This window comes from Thunnus maccoyii, chromosome 11, assembly GCF_910596095.1.
Source record: "Thunnus maccoyii chromosome 11, fThuMac1.1, whole genome shotgun sequence".
Taxonomy (NCBI): domain Eukaryota; kingdom Metazoa; phylum Chordata; class Actinopteri; order Scombriformes; family Scombridae; genus Thunnus; species Thunnus maccoyii.
Window position 1 is genome coordinate 4,783,514 of NC_056543.1, and position 20,259 is coordinate 4,803,772.

The following is a 20,259-nucleotide window of genomic DNA, read 5'->3' on the forward strand; positions in this document are numbered from 1 at the left end:
ATATGTTGGTTTATTCATCATCACCAGCTTCTCTTTTCTTCTCTTTCTTAAACTCTATCTTGTACTTAACTGTTTCACTTCCTGAATTAATCTTGCTAACCCGAATCAAAGCAATTGTTTCTTTATCGTTCTTAAATGAATCAGATTTGTAGAACTTTTTCACAGGAGACATTTTGACTTGATATAGTAAGTTATGGTTAGAAAAGCACAGGTGGAACAGTAATGATGACTCCTTTGCATGACTTCCCTGCTCTGACAAGTCAAAATGTCTGCAGTGACAAGGATCTGTTAAAAAGGTTATTATTTAAACTGTGCTTAGCGAGTCAAATGTCTGCTGTGAAAAGGATTATTCAAATTTCGCTTCACTGTATATTTTCCCCCCTGCAATGACTCTGCACCTGTTAGAATTTATTCAAACTCAGGTCGCAGGTCCACTGCCCATTTTACTTACTTACTAGCCTAAAAATACAATTCACTACAAGTTTAAAAGTCATTATTGAGCTGGCAGCGTCTCAACAGAAACGTTTTATATATCATAAAGCGTGTGCTGATTGCAGGATATTACGTTGGACTGCATTAAATTGTACAGATTACATCATAGCGTTCATTGTGTCCCCATCGCTTTACTGCACGTGTTTAAGTCTGAAAATCTACAACACGTGACCGATGAGTGGAGAGTTTTTTCTTAATGTGCTTCATTTACTTACATAATTGCAGCTACATATTGGCTTAACACATTCTTTAGCTGGTGCCGGCTGGTTGTCTTTTAACTTTATAGTTAAGCATCATTCTTTCAGACAGAGGTAAACACTAAAGTAAGTAGGACCCTGGAAAGGTAAGAGCAACCCAATTTTGTAATTTTTTGTTGGATAGTGGGGATTTATTACATGATAAAAATTTAAGTATGTTTAGAATAATTACACAATCGAATACAAGCAAAATTTTTGCAGTTATTTGTAAGAATCGTGCACTCTTTGGCCTCACAGCTGCAGAGAATAAACATCAGCTGTAGAACATTATAATAAATAAACCTGAATGAAGACATTTTGATCACACTTTAACCTTTTTTATTGTTTCCTCACCTGGCACATGCGTATAAAATGTATTCATACCCCCAAGGACCTTTATGTTTTATGGTTTTACTATAGTGAATTATGTGATTAAGATTTTTTGACTGTTAAAAGCCAAAAAGACAGAGTAGGAACACATTTCTACAAATTGATCTAACTTACAGCAATTACAAAATCATTTATTGCATAAGTGTTTAAGTCAATATTTAGCAAATGTATCTTTAGCTGAAATTACAGCAGAGTGGCGATGTAGAAAGGTCTAACGTTTATCAGCTCTGTGCATTCGGAGTTTTTCCCTATTATTATTCTTGATTGAACTGAAGTCTGAATTCAGGACATTAACACTGTTTTAAGTATGTTTTTGTTTGTCCAATCAATTTACACCCAAAGATATAATAAAATAAAACTAAAAAAGTAGACAGGGCACCTGGGCAGCATTTGTTGTAGTGTCACCTGTAGCTCAGTCAGCGTGTCCTCTCACTCAGACAGTTTTTGTAGATTTACAGCTGTGTACTGACTGGCCTTCCTGTACTTTTCTACAACCATGTTGCGAATACTTTGGAATCTTCCTTTTATTTGGTTTTCCCAAGGAAATGGACTTTTATCAGCTATTGTGTCAACTTTAATAATTTATTTTGTGTTTCAGATTTAACTTAATTTACATCAATTGTAAAAACTTGGTTTTACTTCTTACTATATATAGTTTCTTTCAATCTATGCCAAAAGTCATCATTACATCCACTGTTTAATGTCTTTTTCATGTCTATAAAAAAACAATAAAAAGAGGCCAAGGAGAGTAATTTTTATAGGCGTTGTTCAAAGAATACCTTGTGCATAAAAGGTGTTCAATCTCTTGAACTGCTAGCATCTCCTAGGATGATGATGCTGCATAGCGGTCCAATAAAGTTTTAATGGGACAATAAAAGGTAGAGCCATGGTGCAATCAGATTTCAAAATGATTCTCTTTTTATATGCATGTGCTTCTGAACACTGACCCCATAAAACATGAAAGACTGGTTAATTTTTTATTTTTCTTTCACCTGATTCTCCCGCCCAGTTGCATTGGGCTGTAGCAGCGTAGACATAAAGACCAGTGAGCAGGACAGTTGGTTCACCATTATCTTCTTGGATATCATAGCGGGAGAAACTGGAGTCGTCTCGTGGAATCTACCTGTAAGAAATACAAGCTCTGAGGAAAACTCTTCCAGTCTTCTGACATGACACTGTCCACAATGTCCGCTTTCGAGGCAACAACTGCGGTGCCTATGACCTGCGATTCTATTGCCACAATCTGTTCAGGTACAGACTGTGTTGTTCCTCCCAGTAATTTCAATGAAATACTCGGCCTGGTGTTGAGCTCAGTGCTCACCGTCATGCTGGCTATGGTCATGTTCTCCATGGGCTGCACCGTGGATGCAACGAAGCTCTGGGGCCACATCAAGAAACCCTGGGGCATCAGCATCGGCTTCCTCTGCCAGTTTGGCATCATGCCGTTCACAGCCTTTGCCTTATCACTTGCCTTCAATGTGCTGCCTGTGCAGGCTGTTGTCATCATCATTATGGGCTGCTGTCCTGGAGGCTCCGGCTCTAATATTATCTGCTACTGGCTGGATGGAGACATGGACCTAAGGTAGGAAACCAGCTGGGCTGACAGGCTCATTCTATAATCTAATGTTAGCTAATGATGTGTTGGTTGGATGGTTAAATGCTCATGGGCTAAGAAACAGACTTTTCATCTCACTTTAAGAAAGGAAAACTTTCTATTTGTCAGCACAACAGTAACATAGCATATAACCACATTTCTAGAGAGTAGATTGGCATTTCTTACACTTCTCAGCATAAAGTAGAAAACCGATGTGACAGCTGAATGTTCAGTCATCACAAATTTCAATGTTGTTGACTTTATGCGCAACAAAAGTCAATTTATATATTTGATAACTGGAAAACAGCCATTGCGTCTTTGTATGCCCAACATGAGTTACTGATACTTATATGTGGGTTACTAATTGCTAATATTGGGTACAAGTGGGGGCCATGTGAGGAATCATTTTCAGGACACACAAGTTACTGCTCTTTATATGGGCAAATGACTGGGCTAAATTGGGCCCCCATGAGCAAAACCCCAATAGGATATCTGTTGATAAGGAGACTGACACAGCATGCGTTGCAGTTTGTCACAATCACCTCGGGCTCGTTTGACCAACACACTGTTCATGTTCTCCCCTTTTCAGTATCAGTATGACAGCCTGTTCCTCTATCCTGGCCTTGGGGATGATGCCTCTCTGTCTACTCATTTACACCGCCACCTGGACTTCCGCCGACACCATCCAGATCCCATATGACAGTATTGGTAAGTAGACAAATCATGGTTGATTACTAATCGACAGAGCTGAAAATATCTATCTATCTAATACCTATTTTAGATTTCTGTCTCTTTTATGAGTGGTTTATTTTAGTGGCTTCCACATCTATTGTTTTCTTGTGTTGTCAAGTTGTAGTTTTGTTCCAAAAGCACTATGAAGGTTTATTATATTCCTATAATGACAGAATTGTGATGATATGAACTTTGTGTATCCCCAGGTATCACTCTTGTGTCCCTTCTTATCCCAATTACTGTGGGAATTTATGTTAAACGCAGGTGGCCCCTCGTGGCTAAAAAGATCCTCAAGGTAGGAACGTTTTATTCAAACAGTGACTTCTAAACTGTCTTCAAATAAATTCTGTGAATCTGATAAAAAATTGCCCTCTATCCAATGAAAAATCCCAGACTGAGTTTTCATAATGTGTCTGCTGTACACAGGTTGGGTCCATTGCAGGCTTTGGTCTCATTATCATCATAGCTGTGGTTGGAGGAATTCTCTACCAGTCCTCCTGGACTATCGCCCCCTCCCTTTGGATTATTGGAACTATCTACCCCTTCATTGGTTTCGGCCTGGGGTTCTTCATGGCCCGCTTTGTGGGCCAACCTTGGCACAGGTAAGGTTACAGCATTGTAGTGATGTAATCTTTTTGAAACCACTACTATATCAATAAATAAAAATACTAAAATATTTACTTACTTATGTGGTGGTTCATCATTTCATGCTTCGTTCAGGTGTCGAACCATCGCACTGGAGACGGGTTTCCAGAACTCCCAGTTGTGCAGCACCATCGTCCAGCTGTCCTTCAGCCCTGCTGAGCTGGAGGTCATGTTTGCCTTCCCCCTCATCTACAGTATCTTCCAGCTAGTGGTGGCAATCATGGCTGTGGGAGGTGAGCATTTGACATGTAGACGTGGAGGCAATTAAGGACGGAAACTTTGTCACAATACGTAGTTATTTAGTCAAAAATTAAATTCCTCTGATTAAACATTGACAAGAATGACCTTGACAGAACACTTTGATTATGTCAGTAAAAAAATAACCACATCTATTGGTATGATTACAAAGTTAAGCTATTTTGTTAATAATGTCTTTAATACCCTTTATTATTATTTAATCTATCCTTACTTCTCATATTGTGACATAATCTGGGCAAGTGCATTTTCCACAGTTCTTCACGAAATCTTTCCTCCACAAAAACACTTTGTCAGAATTGTCGAATCTTTTCACCCCATCGGCTCCTCTATATTCACAATTTATGATAATAACATTGTGCAAATATGTACTATTATACTTAAGATACAATCCAAGAAGGAAAATCTGCCTGATCAAGAGATAGGGGAAAGTCAGGTCTGCATAGTGGGATCTTGATCTTCTTTAAGTACTTGTTAGATGTTTCTGGACATTACTTTGGTCGGTGCTCAGTTCTCTGAATTAGAGAATCAAATATGGTGTTATATCTTGGTATGAAAAGGCTGCTGTCTTGCCGTTTCACTATGCCTTGGTGTTCTCCAACATGATCAGGTTTCCTTCTTTCTTAAGTCAATACATTTAGCCCTTCCTTCATGAGGAAGGAAGCGAGATTAACAGTGTTCACTTCCAATTGCAAATTGATCTCACCTTGAGAGGGAGGGTTTGACCAACTTCTCATTCATAAAATATTAGTTGTTTGCATGTATAAGGAGGGATGCTGCTTGGCTGCAATGAGTCCAAGGACAGTGATCAAGGTTAATGACAATAAAATATGTGATAAGAAGCCGTATAAATCATACTTTGTGGAATGTTGTTGTCAGTCCCAAATTTCAGTCTGACTGCACATTAAAAATGACTCAGCTGACTGCTATTTTTGTAGTGTATAGATGTAGTCCAATAAACACAAATTGACCTTGTGGAGGGAAATTTAATAGCTGAGACCAAAACAAGACCAAACAAGCCCTAGATGACAGGAAAACTGTGTAGAGAACAGGTTTATGCACTAAACCCCAGTTGATTTTAATGCTGTTTGTAAAGATGTATGTAGAGATGACTGATGAGTGTTTCTGATTCTGATCTTTACTCCACAGCTTACCAAGTCTATAAAAAGCATTGTGGTGGTGGTTCATCTGAGGAAGACAGTGAGTCTCCATCGCTAGAAGATAGTGACGCTGCACGTGCAAAAGAGAAGGACTATGCAGTGGAAAATAGTGCCTTTGAATTTGATGAGAATGGCAACAGTGAAGGGAAGAATAAGCATTTTGACAGCAACACCCAGCTGTGAGGTTACAGCCCTGCAAATAAAAGACTTTTGACTATCAATATGAACCATAGACTGTATATAAATATATATATAATAAATCTTTATATACAGTCTATGGTATGAACATCAAGGGCCACAGCACCAATGAAGACAGCACTGCACTCTGCAGGCCGGAGGTGTGCATTACAGGTCCTGATCTACTGCCAACTTACTGAAGGTTTCGCAAGAGCAGGGGGTTCCCAAATGTCTCCCCTAGTTTTATATAATTATTTAATACAACTTGATCCATGCATTTATTTTCTTAAAGTGCCCTCTACATGTTATATCAAGAATTCAAACTGGATGTCGAATATTATTTATGTGTATTTCCAAATGCAGATGTTTTCCGTGCTCAACAGACGAATGAATGGAAAACTGAATGTTAGAAGTTTTTGTCACTGATTTTCCAATTTCAAAGAGATGCAATATTATTATCCTAACTCTTTGACATGGATCTATCCCATCGGTCAAAAACAGCAAACAGTAATGACACATGAAGTTAAAAATGGTCAATATAACCTCTGTCCACTCAAAGTTTTGTCAGATAAGAGAAACTGTTTGCACCCCTGAAGTAATGTTTCACAGGCTGTGAGTTATCAAAGCCACTGGTCACAGAGTATAATGTGTTTATTGTAAAACTTTTTTTTTTTTTAATCCATATTCTCTATTCTCATGTAGTTTTTTAAGGATCAGCTTTGGCATTTGGGCCCTGAGTTAGAAGATACAAACTTCTGCTGTGTGTTCTCTGCTCCTGCAGTTCTTCATTTCACTGTATACCTCATATATAATAGCAAATAAATAGAAGAGTCTCTGAGGCTCGTGAATCGCTCAGTTTTACTCAGCACAGCTGATTCTTAGCATTTTGAAAGGTGTAGGTTTGTGGTTTTACATATCTGTCCAAACTGAAGAAAAAGGGATAAAATCCCTGAATATTTATGATACATATTCACACTTTAACTAATTTATTGGTCCACTGTACTGTGCACATGTGACAACTACAGAATGCAATGTTCAACTTATTTACTGTATTTTAATAAATTAAATGCATATTGTATAATAACTGATTGCAATTCTACTCATTTACTTTCAGTCTCTTGAAAGCTTGCATTTCCTTGACTTTTCAAATATTTTACAAAACCTCTGCTTTCCTATTCAGTTTTAGAAATGTGCCTTCTGAAATAATGTATTTTTGTCAAAAAAAAAAACAAAAAAAAAACCTTTTACATTTTTGTTGTCTATTTTATTGTAATAATTAATGTTTTGATAAGACAATGAGTACCGGTATCAAAATATAAGATATTATTTTGTATGTTTATTTGATGTGGAAGTGAATTTAAGAATGTACAGAGCAGACTGTAAGTATTGGGACAGTAGTTTTTGTTCTTCAGGCTCTGTGCTTCAAAATAAAGGATACTACATCAAAGTGCCAAGTCTCAGCTTTAATTTGAGTAGATTTACATCAATATAGAAAGAACTGTGTGGGAGATATAGGCCTTTTAACACACAGTGCTCAAAGTTTAGGGGTTCAAAAGTAATTGGAGAGATACACAATATTTTGTGGAAAATCATTTGCAGTCAATAACTTCCTGAAGTCTTGGACCCGTAGACATCAGCAGACGCTTGGTATCTTCCCTGGTGGTTCTCTCCCAGGGCTTCACTGCAGACTTCAGCTCTTGCTTGTCATTTCTGCCTTTAGTCAGGTCTTTAGCAAGTGGAATACACCTCAATCGGACTGAGACCAGGTGATTGACTGGGTCAGTCGAGTATATTCCACCTCTTCACTCTGAAAATCTCTTTGGTTTCTAGGACAGTTGTCCACCTGAGTGATAAAATGTCATCCAATGAGTTTTGATGCATTTGGCTGAATGTAAGCACATAATCCTCATATATATTTAAATGCCACATGTGCCAGTGTGCCAGTTCAACTGGCAGCCATACATACCTGAGGCATAACAAACGCACCACCATGTGTGACAGATGAGGTGCTATGCTTTGGGTCATGAGTTGTTCCTTTTTTCCCCTATAATTTCCTCTTTCCATCATTCTGACAGAGGTGGATTTTTGTTCCATTAATCCATATAACTTTTTTAAGCCTCGCATGATCACCTCTTTACTCCTCATATTGACAGACAACTCCACCTCAATCTAAATGGCAAGTCTCAATCAGCGCTGAGCCACGTGTGAGCTCTTTTGTGCACAAACTAACGTTGAAATGGCAAACAGCTGCCCAAGAAACATTTAATAGCCAAGTGTCCAATTACTTGTGAACCTTGCAATTTGGAAACACAGATTAAAAGGACTACATCTCCCACACTGTTCTTTCTATACTGATGTAAACCTACTCAAATTAAAGCTGGAACTTGGTACTTTTATGTGGTATCAATTGTAGGGGAATGGGAGTCAGGTAACTGTGAACTGGAATGAGTGCCACGTCGCAGTGTTCTGTAAACATGTCAGTCCACCGAACCAAAAACAGGAGACATCTGGAAATATTGGGAAAGAGGCGGAATACCACACACACACACACATAGTGCAGAGACGCCTACTCAATTTTGGTAAAAGTCCAAAGTTAAGTGAAATTGATAAATGTCCTATTCTTCTTTAGAATTTGAGGGTGCCTAAGAGTCTGGGAAAACAGGATGAGACTGTAATGTTGGGATTTTCTCTGTCTCTGTTGTTGTTGGTGAGCCGTTGTCAAATAAAAGAGATTCCCCATCTGACACCTGTGTCTCGACCATCTGATTCCTCTGTCATCCATCTCTTTCTGCCACAACACAATTCATTTATTTCAAATTGAACGTTCTGAAGCACAGAGCCTGAAGAACAAAAAAAAAGTGTAACTGTCCAAATATTTACTGTGAGAATATTTTAACTATTCAAATGACGATGACCCTTATACCCTTACGACAACCCTGCACACGTCGATTTATGTCTTCCAACGCAATGCGGTCAAATGTTAACATTTACAGACCACGTTGTCCCTTTTACAAGGTCAGAAACATAATGCTTCCCAATCATAAAATAATTACATTTAATTTAATTTGTTGTTCAAAGTCCAAACTTTGACAGCAAAACCACGTCCACAGTCAATGCTGTCATGTGATAATAAATCTGTTCAGCTGTCTGTGACATAACTCACACTTCAGTGAGTGCTGATGCCTCAGATACACTTCAGCCTGCTAAACCAACACCCTTCCTTTCACAGCCACCCCTCCTCCTGATGTGTATACTACAGCTGCCTTCACTTACTGTTGAACATGCTGGGAATTCTCACAAGCTAGCACGTGACCATGATTGCAAAAAAAAAACAACCCAAAAAACAAAAAACATTTAATACTTGGGGGAAAAATAAATAAATAAATAAAAATATCTTGGACATCCTGTATATTTACTACCCTTTTACCTTTTCAAACAGTGAAACACTGTATGGACATATTTCAGAGGTTTAAGGGAGTCAGAAATTGAACCACTAGTTGTCTCTCATTATGAACAGAGATCACAGCCCTTCACTCATATTCCACCCACACAGGTGTTTTTCACTTATTGTGTCTAATTAGACTCCACCTCAAGAGCCTGACATCTCTCTGACCCTCTTATTATTTTGTTTCACCTGTTTGGATGGTAGAAGTTGTACTTTTATCATCTGTATTGGTTTGTCAAGTTTGGTGACCTCATGTAATTCAACATGTACACTTCCACCCAACTTCAAACCTGAATAAGAAACAGCTGTGTCAGTGGGTTTGCAGTTCCTTTAGCACAAATATTCTACAATAACTGTGTATATCTGGTGTTTGTCATGTTGAATCTGCATTGAAACTACCAAGCTATAATTAATTAATTTCCCCTATGATAAGTTGCTTTTGCGTTAACAAAACCACACATAATTCTGAGTGGAGTATCTGCTAAATATAAAGAATAATTTAGATAGTTAAGTAAATTTACATATATGTTCTTCTTAATTTCTGTATTTGTTTTAATTTCTTTTACGTAGCAGGTTTTGAACACTTAGAAAAATAGGTGTTAAACATTTTAATTAGCTTACGGAATAAAAGTTTCAGCAGCTGGCAATCAAAAGTAGCAGGGTAGCTAATTGGCTTAAATGTAAAATACATTTAAGACATAACTAGCAACAAGTCTTGATAAAGCAACTGTGTATTAATTATTGCTATATATAAGATATTGTATTCTACATGAATAACATGGTTACATACGGCTATATTTGTCCTCCTTTAGCTTCAGCAACAGGTTAGCTTTGCAAATTATAAATGAAACAGCCTTTACAGTAATATTAGCTTAATTACTTTGCATTGTGTTTGTTAAATAAATAAATCATAATGAAATAAATATATTTGGTAAGATAAAGCTGTGGTAACAGTAATGATGGAATTTCAAACTGTTCAAGATGCTAATTATCAGTAAGCTAAGTGCACTTTCAGCAGAAACAGTGCCCAGAAGGTATCAAAGGTAAAAAAAATATATATATATTGTGCACATTAATTAGTAATTTGTACCCTTAAACGCCAGTGTGGACAAATTAGCAGTTTGTTCCCTCTAATTACCATTTAAATTATTTAGTTATAACTACAGCTACAACTAGTAGCCAAGTAATTCTGTTAGCTTACTGTATCAGATTTTGAGTAGAGTGCATTTTGTAGCCTAAACATTTCTGATATATAAAAATCACTGTTAAGTACTTCTGTTTGAGAACTATATTTTAGTAAGGATATTTTGTATCTTTTCACTCCTGCAGTTATGGCAAACAAAAAAAGCACCTCAGAACAGAAGAAGTTATTTTCACGACCCTAATTTAGCAGTCGCAGTTTACGAGGTGACCCTGAATGCAGCAAAAGACTGTTCACAGAGAGACAACATTCAGACGAAGAGGAGCCGTGAGGATCTCGTAAGTAGCAAATACTTTACGGCTAGTTTTTTTCTCTAAAAGCTCAATAACAATTCGGCACTGAAAAATAGACTTTTTTATGTCTTAATCGGCACTGACACATAAGCTGTTTTATGTCTCATTGGCAGCAAATAACGTTACAAACGGCAAAGAAGCCTGGGAAAAGTTCATCACGTTTCCTCTTTTTTTTACTTTAACTTTACCGTTAACACTTACTTCTATCCAACTTGTTTGCATTGATTTGTCAGAATAAGACATTAACAGATGTGACTTTAAAGTTTGGTCTTACTGACATCAGTGTTTTTTGGGTAAATTTTACAGTGTATGTCGTTGATGTTCCCAGTGGACTGAATTAACGGGTCGCATTCCTCCCGAAGTGGTTGTCATGCCAGTCACAACTAACGTAACGTAACGTAACGTACCAACGGCTAACGTTACGTTAGCTTAGCGTTAGTTGTTAGATGCTTCGCTCAGACTTTCCCACACGGAAAAGATGCTTATAAACGTGATGGAGTAATTTAGCGACTTCAAAATCAGCTCCTGTAAACGGCAGGTAAGTTATTAGACTTTGAAGAAAGTCACACGCTGTTCTAAACTTAGTCACTATTGCAAAAATAACGAAAATGAGCCAGTTAACGTTAAAGTAAGAAAGTTTGCCGTTAAGGAAACATGACTAACATTACAGAAGTGAGAGTGTAGTACTTTTCCCAAACTACTTGATGAAATGATGTTTGAATCATCACTGATAGAAAGATGTTGCAACATCTGTTTTCTGTGACTCACCAAATCCACTCAGAATCTCTTAATAACATAATAACACATCTTGTTAAAGTTGATGACGCTTTCTTCGTCATTTTCACATCATTCAAAAACAGGTACAGTCTTGCTGCTCAGAAAATTGTTAAAAATGTCCAATCACTGTTCGTCCTCAAATGTCTTATTTTGTCCACAACCCAAAGATATTCACTTTACTGTCACAGAGGATTAAAAAAAATGAAAATATTTACATTTGACAAGCTGGAATCAGAGAATTTGGACTCTTTTTCTGTAAAAAATGACTCAAAACGATGAATCGATTATCAACATAGTTGGCGATTAATTGAATAGCTGGCAACCGATTGATTAATCGACTAATCGTTGCAGCTGGAGCGAGTACGATGGTAGATAGAGGTCCGCTGAGAACTTAGTTTACATAATGAGGCGACATATCAGGATAAAAAGTGGCCGCTGTATGACTTCTTCCTCATCCAGTGACTGCAGATTTGAACTCTGTGACTCTGTTACAGTAATATCGTTGTACAGTCAAATGTATTTGATGGTTCGCCAGCTTTTACACAGACATACACACTTAATAGAACATATTTTTGCTGACACTTCAAAATTTATTTAAAGACGAGAAAAAGTATTAGATTATAATGTAATATGCTACAACACAAGAGTCCGTGCCTCTCTGTAAATGATTCACCAGCTGTTTTGGTAATTAATTGATTCATTTTGAGTCATTTTTAAAGAAAAAATGTCTGAATTCTCTGATTGCAGCTTCTCAAGTGTGAATATTGAGACATGAGGATGTGACCTTCAGCTTTGGGAAACAGTGATTGAATATTTAGCCCCACTCATGTATGTTAATGGGGTGGACAAAATATTAGAAACAAGTTAATGCACTCCAGTACACCACTACCACCACCATCCGCTACGACCTCAGTAATAAACATAAAGTAGAATTATCACCTTTCTGACAATGTCAACAAAAAGTGTTCTTAAAGTAGAATATATGGCAGAGCTGTTGTATAGGATTTCATTAGGTGTTCCTAATAAAGCGCTCGGTGAGTGTACGTTTAAGAAATTACATGAATGCCTGAAAGTTATATTGCTGTTATCTCCTCCAACCTTCCTGTGTCACTGACAGCATCCCAGACTGATACGCATCTTTAGATGTGTAGATATTCTGAAGATGAGCTATGGATTTTTAAAGTTTAGAAACTAGGGTGCTTTATATTTGATCCTCTGGTGTCTGTTTAATCATTTCTTATCTTGCTAATATTTAATCCAGTGAATTAATCCAGTATATTGATGTTTTTTTTTAAATGGCCACATTCCTCCCGTCATTGTCCTGTTAGTTAAATATTACATTTTTTTATCTCCAACAACAAACAAGCTGAGATCTCTCTTTATGCAGCGGACAAACAGGTACTTGGACAAGGCAGAGCGAGGTGTGTTACTACAATGTCACGACCGCAGAGCTGTTTGCTCATGTGACACTTTGATAAGATGTAGTAGAGAGAGGCCACGAGAGAGGAGAACTTATGACTGGTGTCACTGTGGAAAAGCTCAATGTACCTCCTCGGTCATAGATACAGCAGTGTGGAAACTTACTGTGTTGATAACCAAACACACCACTGACATGTAGCTTCATGAATATTGCGAAAGGTCGTCAACGTGACTCATAAGTTTTCTCAATGAACGATTTCTTTTTTTTTTTTTTCTCTGACAGCAGAGACAATCCTCATTAATTAGTTTTTATGGCTCAAGGTCAAACTCATTTTATCAGTGTTTTAGAGTCTGTAGAGCAGTTCACAGATAAAGATATCATGAGTTCATGTGGTATTATTCACCGTCCAAGAATCTAAGGATCAGCCAAAACATGCTTTAAAATAGTTCTGATAATCCAGTCAACTATAAAAACTTCAAATAACTCTGACTGTGGCCAACTCTACAAGCGCATTACGTGACAAGAGAGTTTCTCCCCAGAGACGCACTTTACAGTCTTTCTATGGCAGCGTGTTTCCCTCCTGACGACGTGGCCTATAGCAGCAGTCAGGTGCTCTGTGAGTCAGCGACCCAGCCGTAACAACTAACACACACACACACACGACGCCATATGATGCCAACCTTGTCATCGTTGACAATGGCTGCAGCAGATGGAGCGATGCGGAGGATATCAGGTATCATCATCATCATCATCAGGTGTGGAAGGATAACAGCTAGCTTTTCACCTGTCCTGTGCTGTACTGTACTCATGACTGTCATTGTCTCAGTATGTTGTTTATAAAGTGCTGATGCAGGGTTTCCAGCAGACAGCTGTTAAGTGGAGGTGGTGTACTTGGCGAGTAGCAGGCAGAGTTGTGGTCCAGCTCTGACTTTATACTAACATCAACAACAGGATGCAGGCTGTATTTGGTGTGATGTGTTTCCAGCTACTGATATCAAACCAACTTGTTCTGCTTGTTCAGTGTGTTGTTTTTTTTTTCACACATCCCCGCTGGAATATTACTGATAGAGCCGTTTACAACTTTTAAAGTACACTCAGGTTATTGTTTTTGGTGTAGTAACGCTGCTCTTTTTCCTTTTTATACGTTAATAAATATCTTTGTCAGTTGAGGTGCATTATAGTTCAGGCGAAGCAGCACAACTTCACTGTGATACTCTGGAAAAACGCTGACTGCAGCGTGGGTTTGGTTTGTTGGCACTAAGAAACATTCTCGGCTTTCTTTTTGTTAGAGGGTTTAGCAGGAATGGACCCAAACGCAGAGAGCGACATGCAGCGATTCTTTAATGTGGGAACGGTCGGGACAGAGCAGGCAAACAGAACAAATGATCCATCAAAGACACATCACTTGTCTTGAGCCTCGAGTGAAAGTTGACGTTAATTCTAGCCAGGCTTTCTGAAGTAAGCGCAGCTTTACCATCTAATTGATATTTGTATATTTATTACTCTACATGAATATAGAGTTACTGAACTTTATTGACTGTTTCAAAATACAGTACAGCTGTTTCAAATGCAGGTTCTGACTTTTTGCCAGTGACAAGTTCCTTCTTTTCCCCGGTGGCACAAAGAGAGCGGTGAATATTGCTTACTATAAGCAGTTAATACTTTATCCATTTAAACACTGCAGAAGGACATGGTTTGGACTTTATTTAATTTTCTTTTTGTCTTCACATCTTGAACAAAATGAGTGAATTAATAAATAAATAACTACAAAATAATGCTGGCACACTTTTATTTCTTACATTATAAACACTGAGCTTTTAAATAAAAGGGTCCAGTCTGGGGATTTACTCAAGTATTTTTGTAAGTAAGTAGTTTTGAAGTTTGTCCTCATTTTGATGCCCAGAAAAGGACAAAGTACAGTTGTGAAAGGGCCCTGGGTATTTTTCTTACTATATTTGATATGTTCTCTAAGCATGTTGGTGTTCCTTCTTTTAGAAAATGGTCCAGTGAGAGCAGAGGATGCCAGTTATGAGTCAGAGTAGTCCCTGTCTGTGGACTCGGCTCCCCCAGAGCAGCCAGTCCCCGTGCGACCGCTACAAGCACGCCTGCTGCAGCTACGATGGAGACGTCTACATCCTGGGAGGAAGAGAGAACAGCTGTCTGAAGGACTTCTGGAGGTACAGCGTGGGTAAGAGCTCTCATGCAATGCATTATTGTTACAGTATTTTATATGTTGCATATTGTTCTTTATGAATAAAGTCTCATGAACTGATATTTTAGTGTGTAACGAGTGGACAGAGTTGAGCTGCGCTGGTGATGCTGCACCAGAAGAACTAGAGGAGCATTCTATGGTGGCTCATGAGGTACAAACCCATCAAGATCACTTGTCATTTTTTCCCCCTTTATTACTTTAAATGGAATAAAAATGCATGCATGATCTTATGCTGCTTCTACCTCTGCTGATATCACATACCTCTGCTGTGTCAGTGTGTTAAGAATATGTTTAAGCGCTCTGACCTTTGCAGGGCTTTCTCTACGTGTTCGGAGGCATGCTGGATTCTGCGTACACCATGTGGAGAAGTCCCCTCTGGGTGTTTGACATCGGTGAGTTCCTCCGTGCAGATCCGTGCGTGGCGTAACCAACGTTGGCAGCCGACGTTCAGGCTTGTTGCTGCATGTCCGTTCCACTCTCGCTCCTCCAACCCCGTGTGAAAACATTCACTACTATAGTTCCAGATGTTGACTTTACTTTTTTTTCTGAAATAACACATTTTAAATGTTGGAACAAAAAGTACCAATTTATATGTTAATGTCAACTGTTCAATTTTCATGTTTAATTGATGCTGATAAATATTCTTTGTCAGGGAAGAGTTTCTACTGTTTATTTGCTAAAAATATCCTGAAGCTCTGACATACTGACATGCTTCCTGCTCTAAAAATACCACAACCTGTTGGTTCTTGTGTTTCTGTGGAACCAGACTGACCTTTAAATTAATTTGTCTTTTGTTGTGTGTGTTTCAGCAAAGAAGAAATGGGTTCAGTGTAAGGGAAAGACAAGCTCCCCTCAGGTCAGGAGTTCCTTTCATATCAGAATGATTTGATGTGATATTACAGGAGATATAATAGAACCATTCAGGTCTCAGCTGTTCAAGTATTCAGACTTATAAGACTTTAGGAAATCTTCTGTTTCAGCAGCCTCGTTAGCATCAGCAGTGATTGACAGCAACTTTTCCTCTAAAGACAAAATCAAGAAACATTCATTTCATTCTTTATTGCTTTAATGTTTATCTGCACAAATGTCACAGACTGGCTCATGTTTGTAAGAGAAAAACCTTTAAATGACAAACAAACACATTTTACAAAATCATTGCAGGGCAAATTGGATTAAAAGAGATTTTACAGATGTATCTAAACTGGTAGATGCTTTATAAGCAGGCATTGTCACATCGATAGATGCAAAGAGAAACCAGTTGTCTTGAACCCAGCAGGATCCGTCCAGATGTATCCTTTGTACACACACACAGTTCCCAAAATAAAGACGTCAAATCTGGAATTCTGAAGGATCCAAAGAACCTAAACAAGAGAAATAAAGAGACATTAAAAAGTGAAGGCAGTGAATTAATATGAAAAACAGAAGTGAGTGTAGTTTCTAGTTGCCTGCCAGCTCTTATGTGTGTTTGTGTATCCATGTAGACCCAAATGCCAACCAACAGAAAAGGACACAGCGCCGTGGTGATCGGCTCCTCTATGCTGGTGTACGGAGGATTCGTAGACATGAAAGGATCCTCGCAGGAATTCTGGAGTTTGGATTTCGGTGAGTTTAAAATTGCTATGGTAAGTGTGAATGTGGCTATGGGTCTGTTGCAGCATATTATGACTGTTCACATTCAGTCACCTTTTTTTGCATGTAAACGTTGGTAAAATGAGCACACAGTGTAAGCTACAGTATGTGTGTTTATTGTAGATTCTTGTGTATTTATATTCATGACAGATACCATGGCTTGGTCCCTGCTGACTGGTTGTCAGGAGGGCTCAGTAGGCCCAGGTCCCAGACACAGCCACTCCGCAATGGCCCACCAGAGCTGCATGTACCTGTTCGGGGGCTTGAAAGGCCTCCGGGAGCAGAGAGACTTCTGGAGGTGGAATTCCACCAGCCACACATGGAGTTCACTCAAAACCAAGTGAGGAAGGATTTCATCTGCATCCTCTTTCATTCGCCCCAAACTTAATCTGGGATCCCTAACTGCCCTTATTAGTTTTAAGCTTAAATAATGTCCCCTTACATCATGTGACAGTTTAGTCCCGTCGCTTTTAGAAAGTAACAGTCTGACCAGACCAGATGAGGACATGATGTTTATCTGGACAGCTACTGTCATTTCCAGTTAAAGGTTAAAGTCTGGTATATCTCACTCCTCTCTCTTGTCGTCCAAAAACTATTAAAAACACGTCAATGTCACTCTCAGTCACACAACCCAACAGCACTGGGGGTCATGTTCTTTCCTCTCTGAGGAGAGCGGTTACCGTAAGTTGTTTGGAAACAGCTCCGAAGAGTAAAAACAGCGATAAGATTGTAACTCTCAGGAGAGAAGTTCCTTGTACAGCAGACGCCGTGGTTCCATTTACAGAGCTTTGCTTCCTTGTTGTGCTACATGTCACGACTTTTTGACTTTGTACTGAACTTGTAGTACAGAGAAGAACATAGAGAACTGCTACCAAATCCTTTAATGTATGCAGAATCATACAATACAATACAAAACAGTATTTGTTGCCATTGTCTGTGACGCTTGCGGATTTCCACCCTATCACAGCTGGAGGTTACATACATGAAAACATAAAACACCCATGCACACAATAGACATGGTTCCTTCCTGCTAACTCCACCTGTGGATGTTTTTCACAGGTCCGGTCCCTCGAGACTGATGGGCCACTCAGCTGTGGCCTACAGGGACTCCATGCTTCTTTTCGGGGGAGGCGAGAGCCAGAACTCTCCGAACAACTGCCTGTGGAGGTACAGCTTCACCTCTCAGAGCTGGGGACAGGTGGCCACGCTCCCGGGCTCCAACCCTCCAGACAGGATTCACCACTGCTGTGCCGGGCTGGGTCCCAGCTACAAGTCCAACACCAGCAGCCTCTGCTCCAGCCCGGGACTCCAACCCAGGCTGCAGGAGGGGAAGCCCAAGCCCTTCAAGAACAAGTGCTACCCAGCGCCGCTCACTTTCCTGGGGTCAGAGGGCGCTATAGAGCTGGAGACGTTCAGCCCAGACAAATGCTACGGTAGCAAAACACTAAGAGATGTTTCAGAACTGGACAACAGCAAAGAGAGCTCGACGGGGAAAGACGCACAGCGGATCGGAAACTGTTTGACGTTTGAGAACAAAGCTCTCAGGAAACAGTGGAGCTACACAGAGGAGGAACTATTCGACCAGGAGGATGGAGATATATCCCAACATCTGCCTGATCTGCTGCTGGTGCTGGGGGGGAAACCGTGCACCAGACACCGACCTATCTCTATGTGGCAGATGACCCTGACTGACTCTTAACAGTCTATTAAGAACAAAACTTTTCTCCATGTGAGAAGTATGTAAAAAACATCAGTGTTATATTATCACTTTACCTTCAATACATCTCACGTTTACTGATTTTTGCAGACATTGTGAGACTGAAAATATCTAGAAATATATATTTTGATGATACTGTTACCTTTATTTGGAGTTCTAGTGTGTATTTATATGTTTTTCACACATTTATTTTGTCCAGTTTACAGTTTGTACAGTTATTAAAGTAGTATATTGTTGAAAAAGCTCTTCTTTGTTGGTGTTTGGAGGTTTTATAGACATGAAAGGATCCTCGCAGGATTTCTGGAGTTGGATTTTGTTGAGTTTAAAATAACATTTTATTCTCATATAAAAAAAATGTGCACAAGTATGCTCACACTTGTTGTAACCACTCATGAAAGGTGTGATCAAAAAGGGGGAAATCCATTTTGCAGCCTCTCTCCAACCACTACACAACACCTCGATAAGCTTCAAACAACTTGAATGGAAAAAACCAGCAAGGGCAGTTATTCAGTTATTACAGTTAGCATTTATTAAAAGTGCATTTGTGAAAAATGAATCTATGGGTTTCTGTCTGTGCAGCCATTGATATGATATGTGCAGCCATTGAGCACAGTGCATTTCACTACACTCGCACACTCACACGACCTTAAAAAAGGAAAAAATCAAGATCAGCAATATAAACCCGATCAATCATAACTGCCTGTAAACTGTCACAGTCTTAATTCTTGTTTAACAAGCTACTAGATCTGGTTTTGACTCACTATTATTACTCCCAGATATCCAAACTGAAAATAGAGGACGATAATGTCGCCTACATGCCACACGATGGCGCCACAGCTCAACAGTTTGTTGTCTTTCTGTTCAACCTATGAATGCTGCTGGAGTGAGGCTCAGTTGTTGGATAAATAACAAGGCACCACATATGGTCTTATGGAAGCTTGATGAACAGTGTAAGGCTTGTAGCATTTCATTTAATCATAAATTCACAATTATGGAGATCAAATATGATTCTTACTCAACCGTTTTAACATATCTTTTGATTCCTCTTATGTAAAGAATAAGACATATCAATGAGCCACACACATGTCCCTTTATTACAATGAATACACACACTAGTTCATTTTGACTCAGTCCCACATGCACCGTCCTGCTGCTGGAAATACTCAGAAGTGCGCACAAATGCGTATTAATCCACAACTAAAAATAGTCCCCAATGAATGCAAATTATTCCCATCTGAGTTATGTTTAAAAAAGCAGTGTCAAAAGTCAAAGAAAGTTTTTAATGAAACTATATATATGTGACCCATTTTTAAAGCTAGTAGGCATTAATGTGCTCGAGGCTGAGTGCCAGAGACGGGGGATGGAGTTTTGAGTGACAATCTAAAACATTTTAAGGTGTCGACCTTTTCAACGGTTTTGATAACATTAAGAAAAAAACTATCAAGCAACAGCAGCCTTACCCTTTAAAGCTGTCAATCGATCTTATTCCACACATGTCTGACATTATCATATATCTGTTATTAACTATAGAACAATAATTACACTGAGTCAGCCGTGCTCGGAGCTAAATGCCAAGGTGAGCATGTTAACATGTTCACAAGGACAATGCTAAAATACTGTATGCATAGGTATTAAGACATTGTGTTCATCATCTTGGTTTAACTTCCTGTATACTAGACACAAAGTACAGGATTGGATGAATAGAAATTTGGCCTGTTGTGATTGGATGAAAAGTGTCTTCATCCTTTGGGCAGCATGGTTGTCTGCACCAAATTTCCATCTAGTAGTTGTTGACAGATAGACAAAAACAAGATTTGATTTTATTTATTTATTATTTATAGCTGCACATCATTTTATACACATTTCCTCTAAAAGTCAGTCTTG

At 38.8% G+C, this 20,259-nt stretch overlaps 2 protein-coding genes and 1 long non-coding RNA gene across 6 annotated transcripts; 2 read left to right on the forward strand and 1 right to left on the reverse strand.

Annotated features, from left to right (window-relative positions):
• Positions 1–1,760: 1,760 nt before the first annotated feature.
• Positions 1,761–9,411, reverse strand: LOC121907229. The gene is made up of 3 exons (XR_006098815.1): positions 8,955–9,411; positions 4,130–4,313; positions 1,761–2,241 (listed from the first exon to the last, which is right to left on the reverse strand). It is a non-coding gene; the product is annotated as an uncharacterized LOC121907229 (long non-coding RNA).
• slc10a2 (solute carrier family 10 member 2) lies at positions 2,276–6,893 on the forward strand. Its single transcript, XM_042426674.1, has 6 exons — positions 2,276–2,700; positions 3,302–3,420; positions 3,651–3,739; positions 3,871–4,046; positions 4,165–4,322; positions 5,494–6,893. The coding sequence occupies exons 1-6, from the start codon at positions 2,288–2,290 to the stop codon at positions 5,685–5,687; spliced, it is 1,149 nt and encodes a 382-aa protein (XP_042282608.1). The 5' UTR covers positions 2,276–2,287; the 3' UTR covers positions 5,688–6,893.
• Positions 9,412–10,379: 968 nt separating the features above from the next.
• Positions 10,380–18,900, forward strand: si:dkey-3d4.3 (ras guanine nucleotide exchange factor F). 4 transcript variants are annotated; one of them, XM_042426673.1, is made up of 9 exons: positions 12,391–13,550; positions 13,660–13,711; positions 14,813–15,005; positions 15,098–15,180; positions 15,343–15,421; positions 15,839–15,885; positions 16,511–16,631; positions 16,809–16,998; positions 17,718–18,900. In XM_042426673.1, exons 3-9 carry the CDS (start codon positions 14,837–14,839, stop codon positions 18,355–18,357), a joined length of 1,329 nt encoding a protein of 442 aa, XP_042282607.1. In that variant the 5' UTR covers positions 12,391–13,550; positions 13,660–13,711; positions 14,813–14,836; the 3' UTR covers positions 18,358–18,900. The 4 variants fall into 4 exon arrangements, with proteins under 4 accessions (XP_042282605.1, XP_042282604.1, XP_042282607.1 ...); XM_042426671.1 differs by lacking the exons at positions 12,391–13,550; positions 13,660–13,711 and adding an exon at positions 10,380–10,605 and having other exon boundaries at positions 17,718–18,899; XM_042426670.1 differs by lacking the exons at positions 12,391–13,550; positions 13,660–13,711 and adding an exon at positions 10,629–11,158 and having other exon boundaries at positions 17,718–18,899.
• The last annotated feature ends 1,359 nt before the right edge of the window (positions 18,901–20,259 follow it).

Bases quoted from the DNA above. Each gene is read 5' to 3' on its own strand.
- si:dkey-3d4.3 (XM_042426671.1), top strand. From the start codon at position 14,837: ATGCCAGTTATGAGTCAGAGTAGTCCCTGTCTGTGGACTCGGCTCCCC. The intron at 15,006-15,097 runs GTAAGAGCTCTC...CTGATATTTTAG, and splicing joins CTTCTGGAGGTACAGCGTGG to TGTGTAACGAGTGGACAGAG. The intron at 15,422-15,838 runs GTGAGTTCCTCC...TGTGTGTTTCAG, and splicing joins CCTCTGGGTGTTTGACATCG to CAAAGAAGAAATGGGTTCAG.
- slc10a2 (XM_042426674.1), top strand. From the start codon at position 2,288: ATGACACTGTCCACAATGTCCGCTTTCGAGGCAACAACTGCGGTGCCT. The intron at 3,740-3,870 runs GTAGGAACGTTT...TGCTGTACACAG, and splicing joins TGGCTAAAAAGATCCTCAAG to GTTGGGTCCATTGCAGGCTT. The intron at 4,047-4,164 runs GTAAGGTTACAG...TGCTTCGTTCAG, and splicing joins GTGGGCCAACCTTGGCACAG to GTGTCGAACCATCGCACTGG.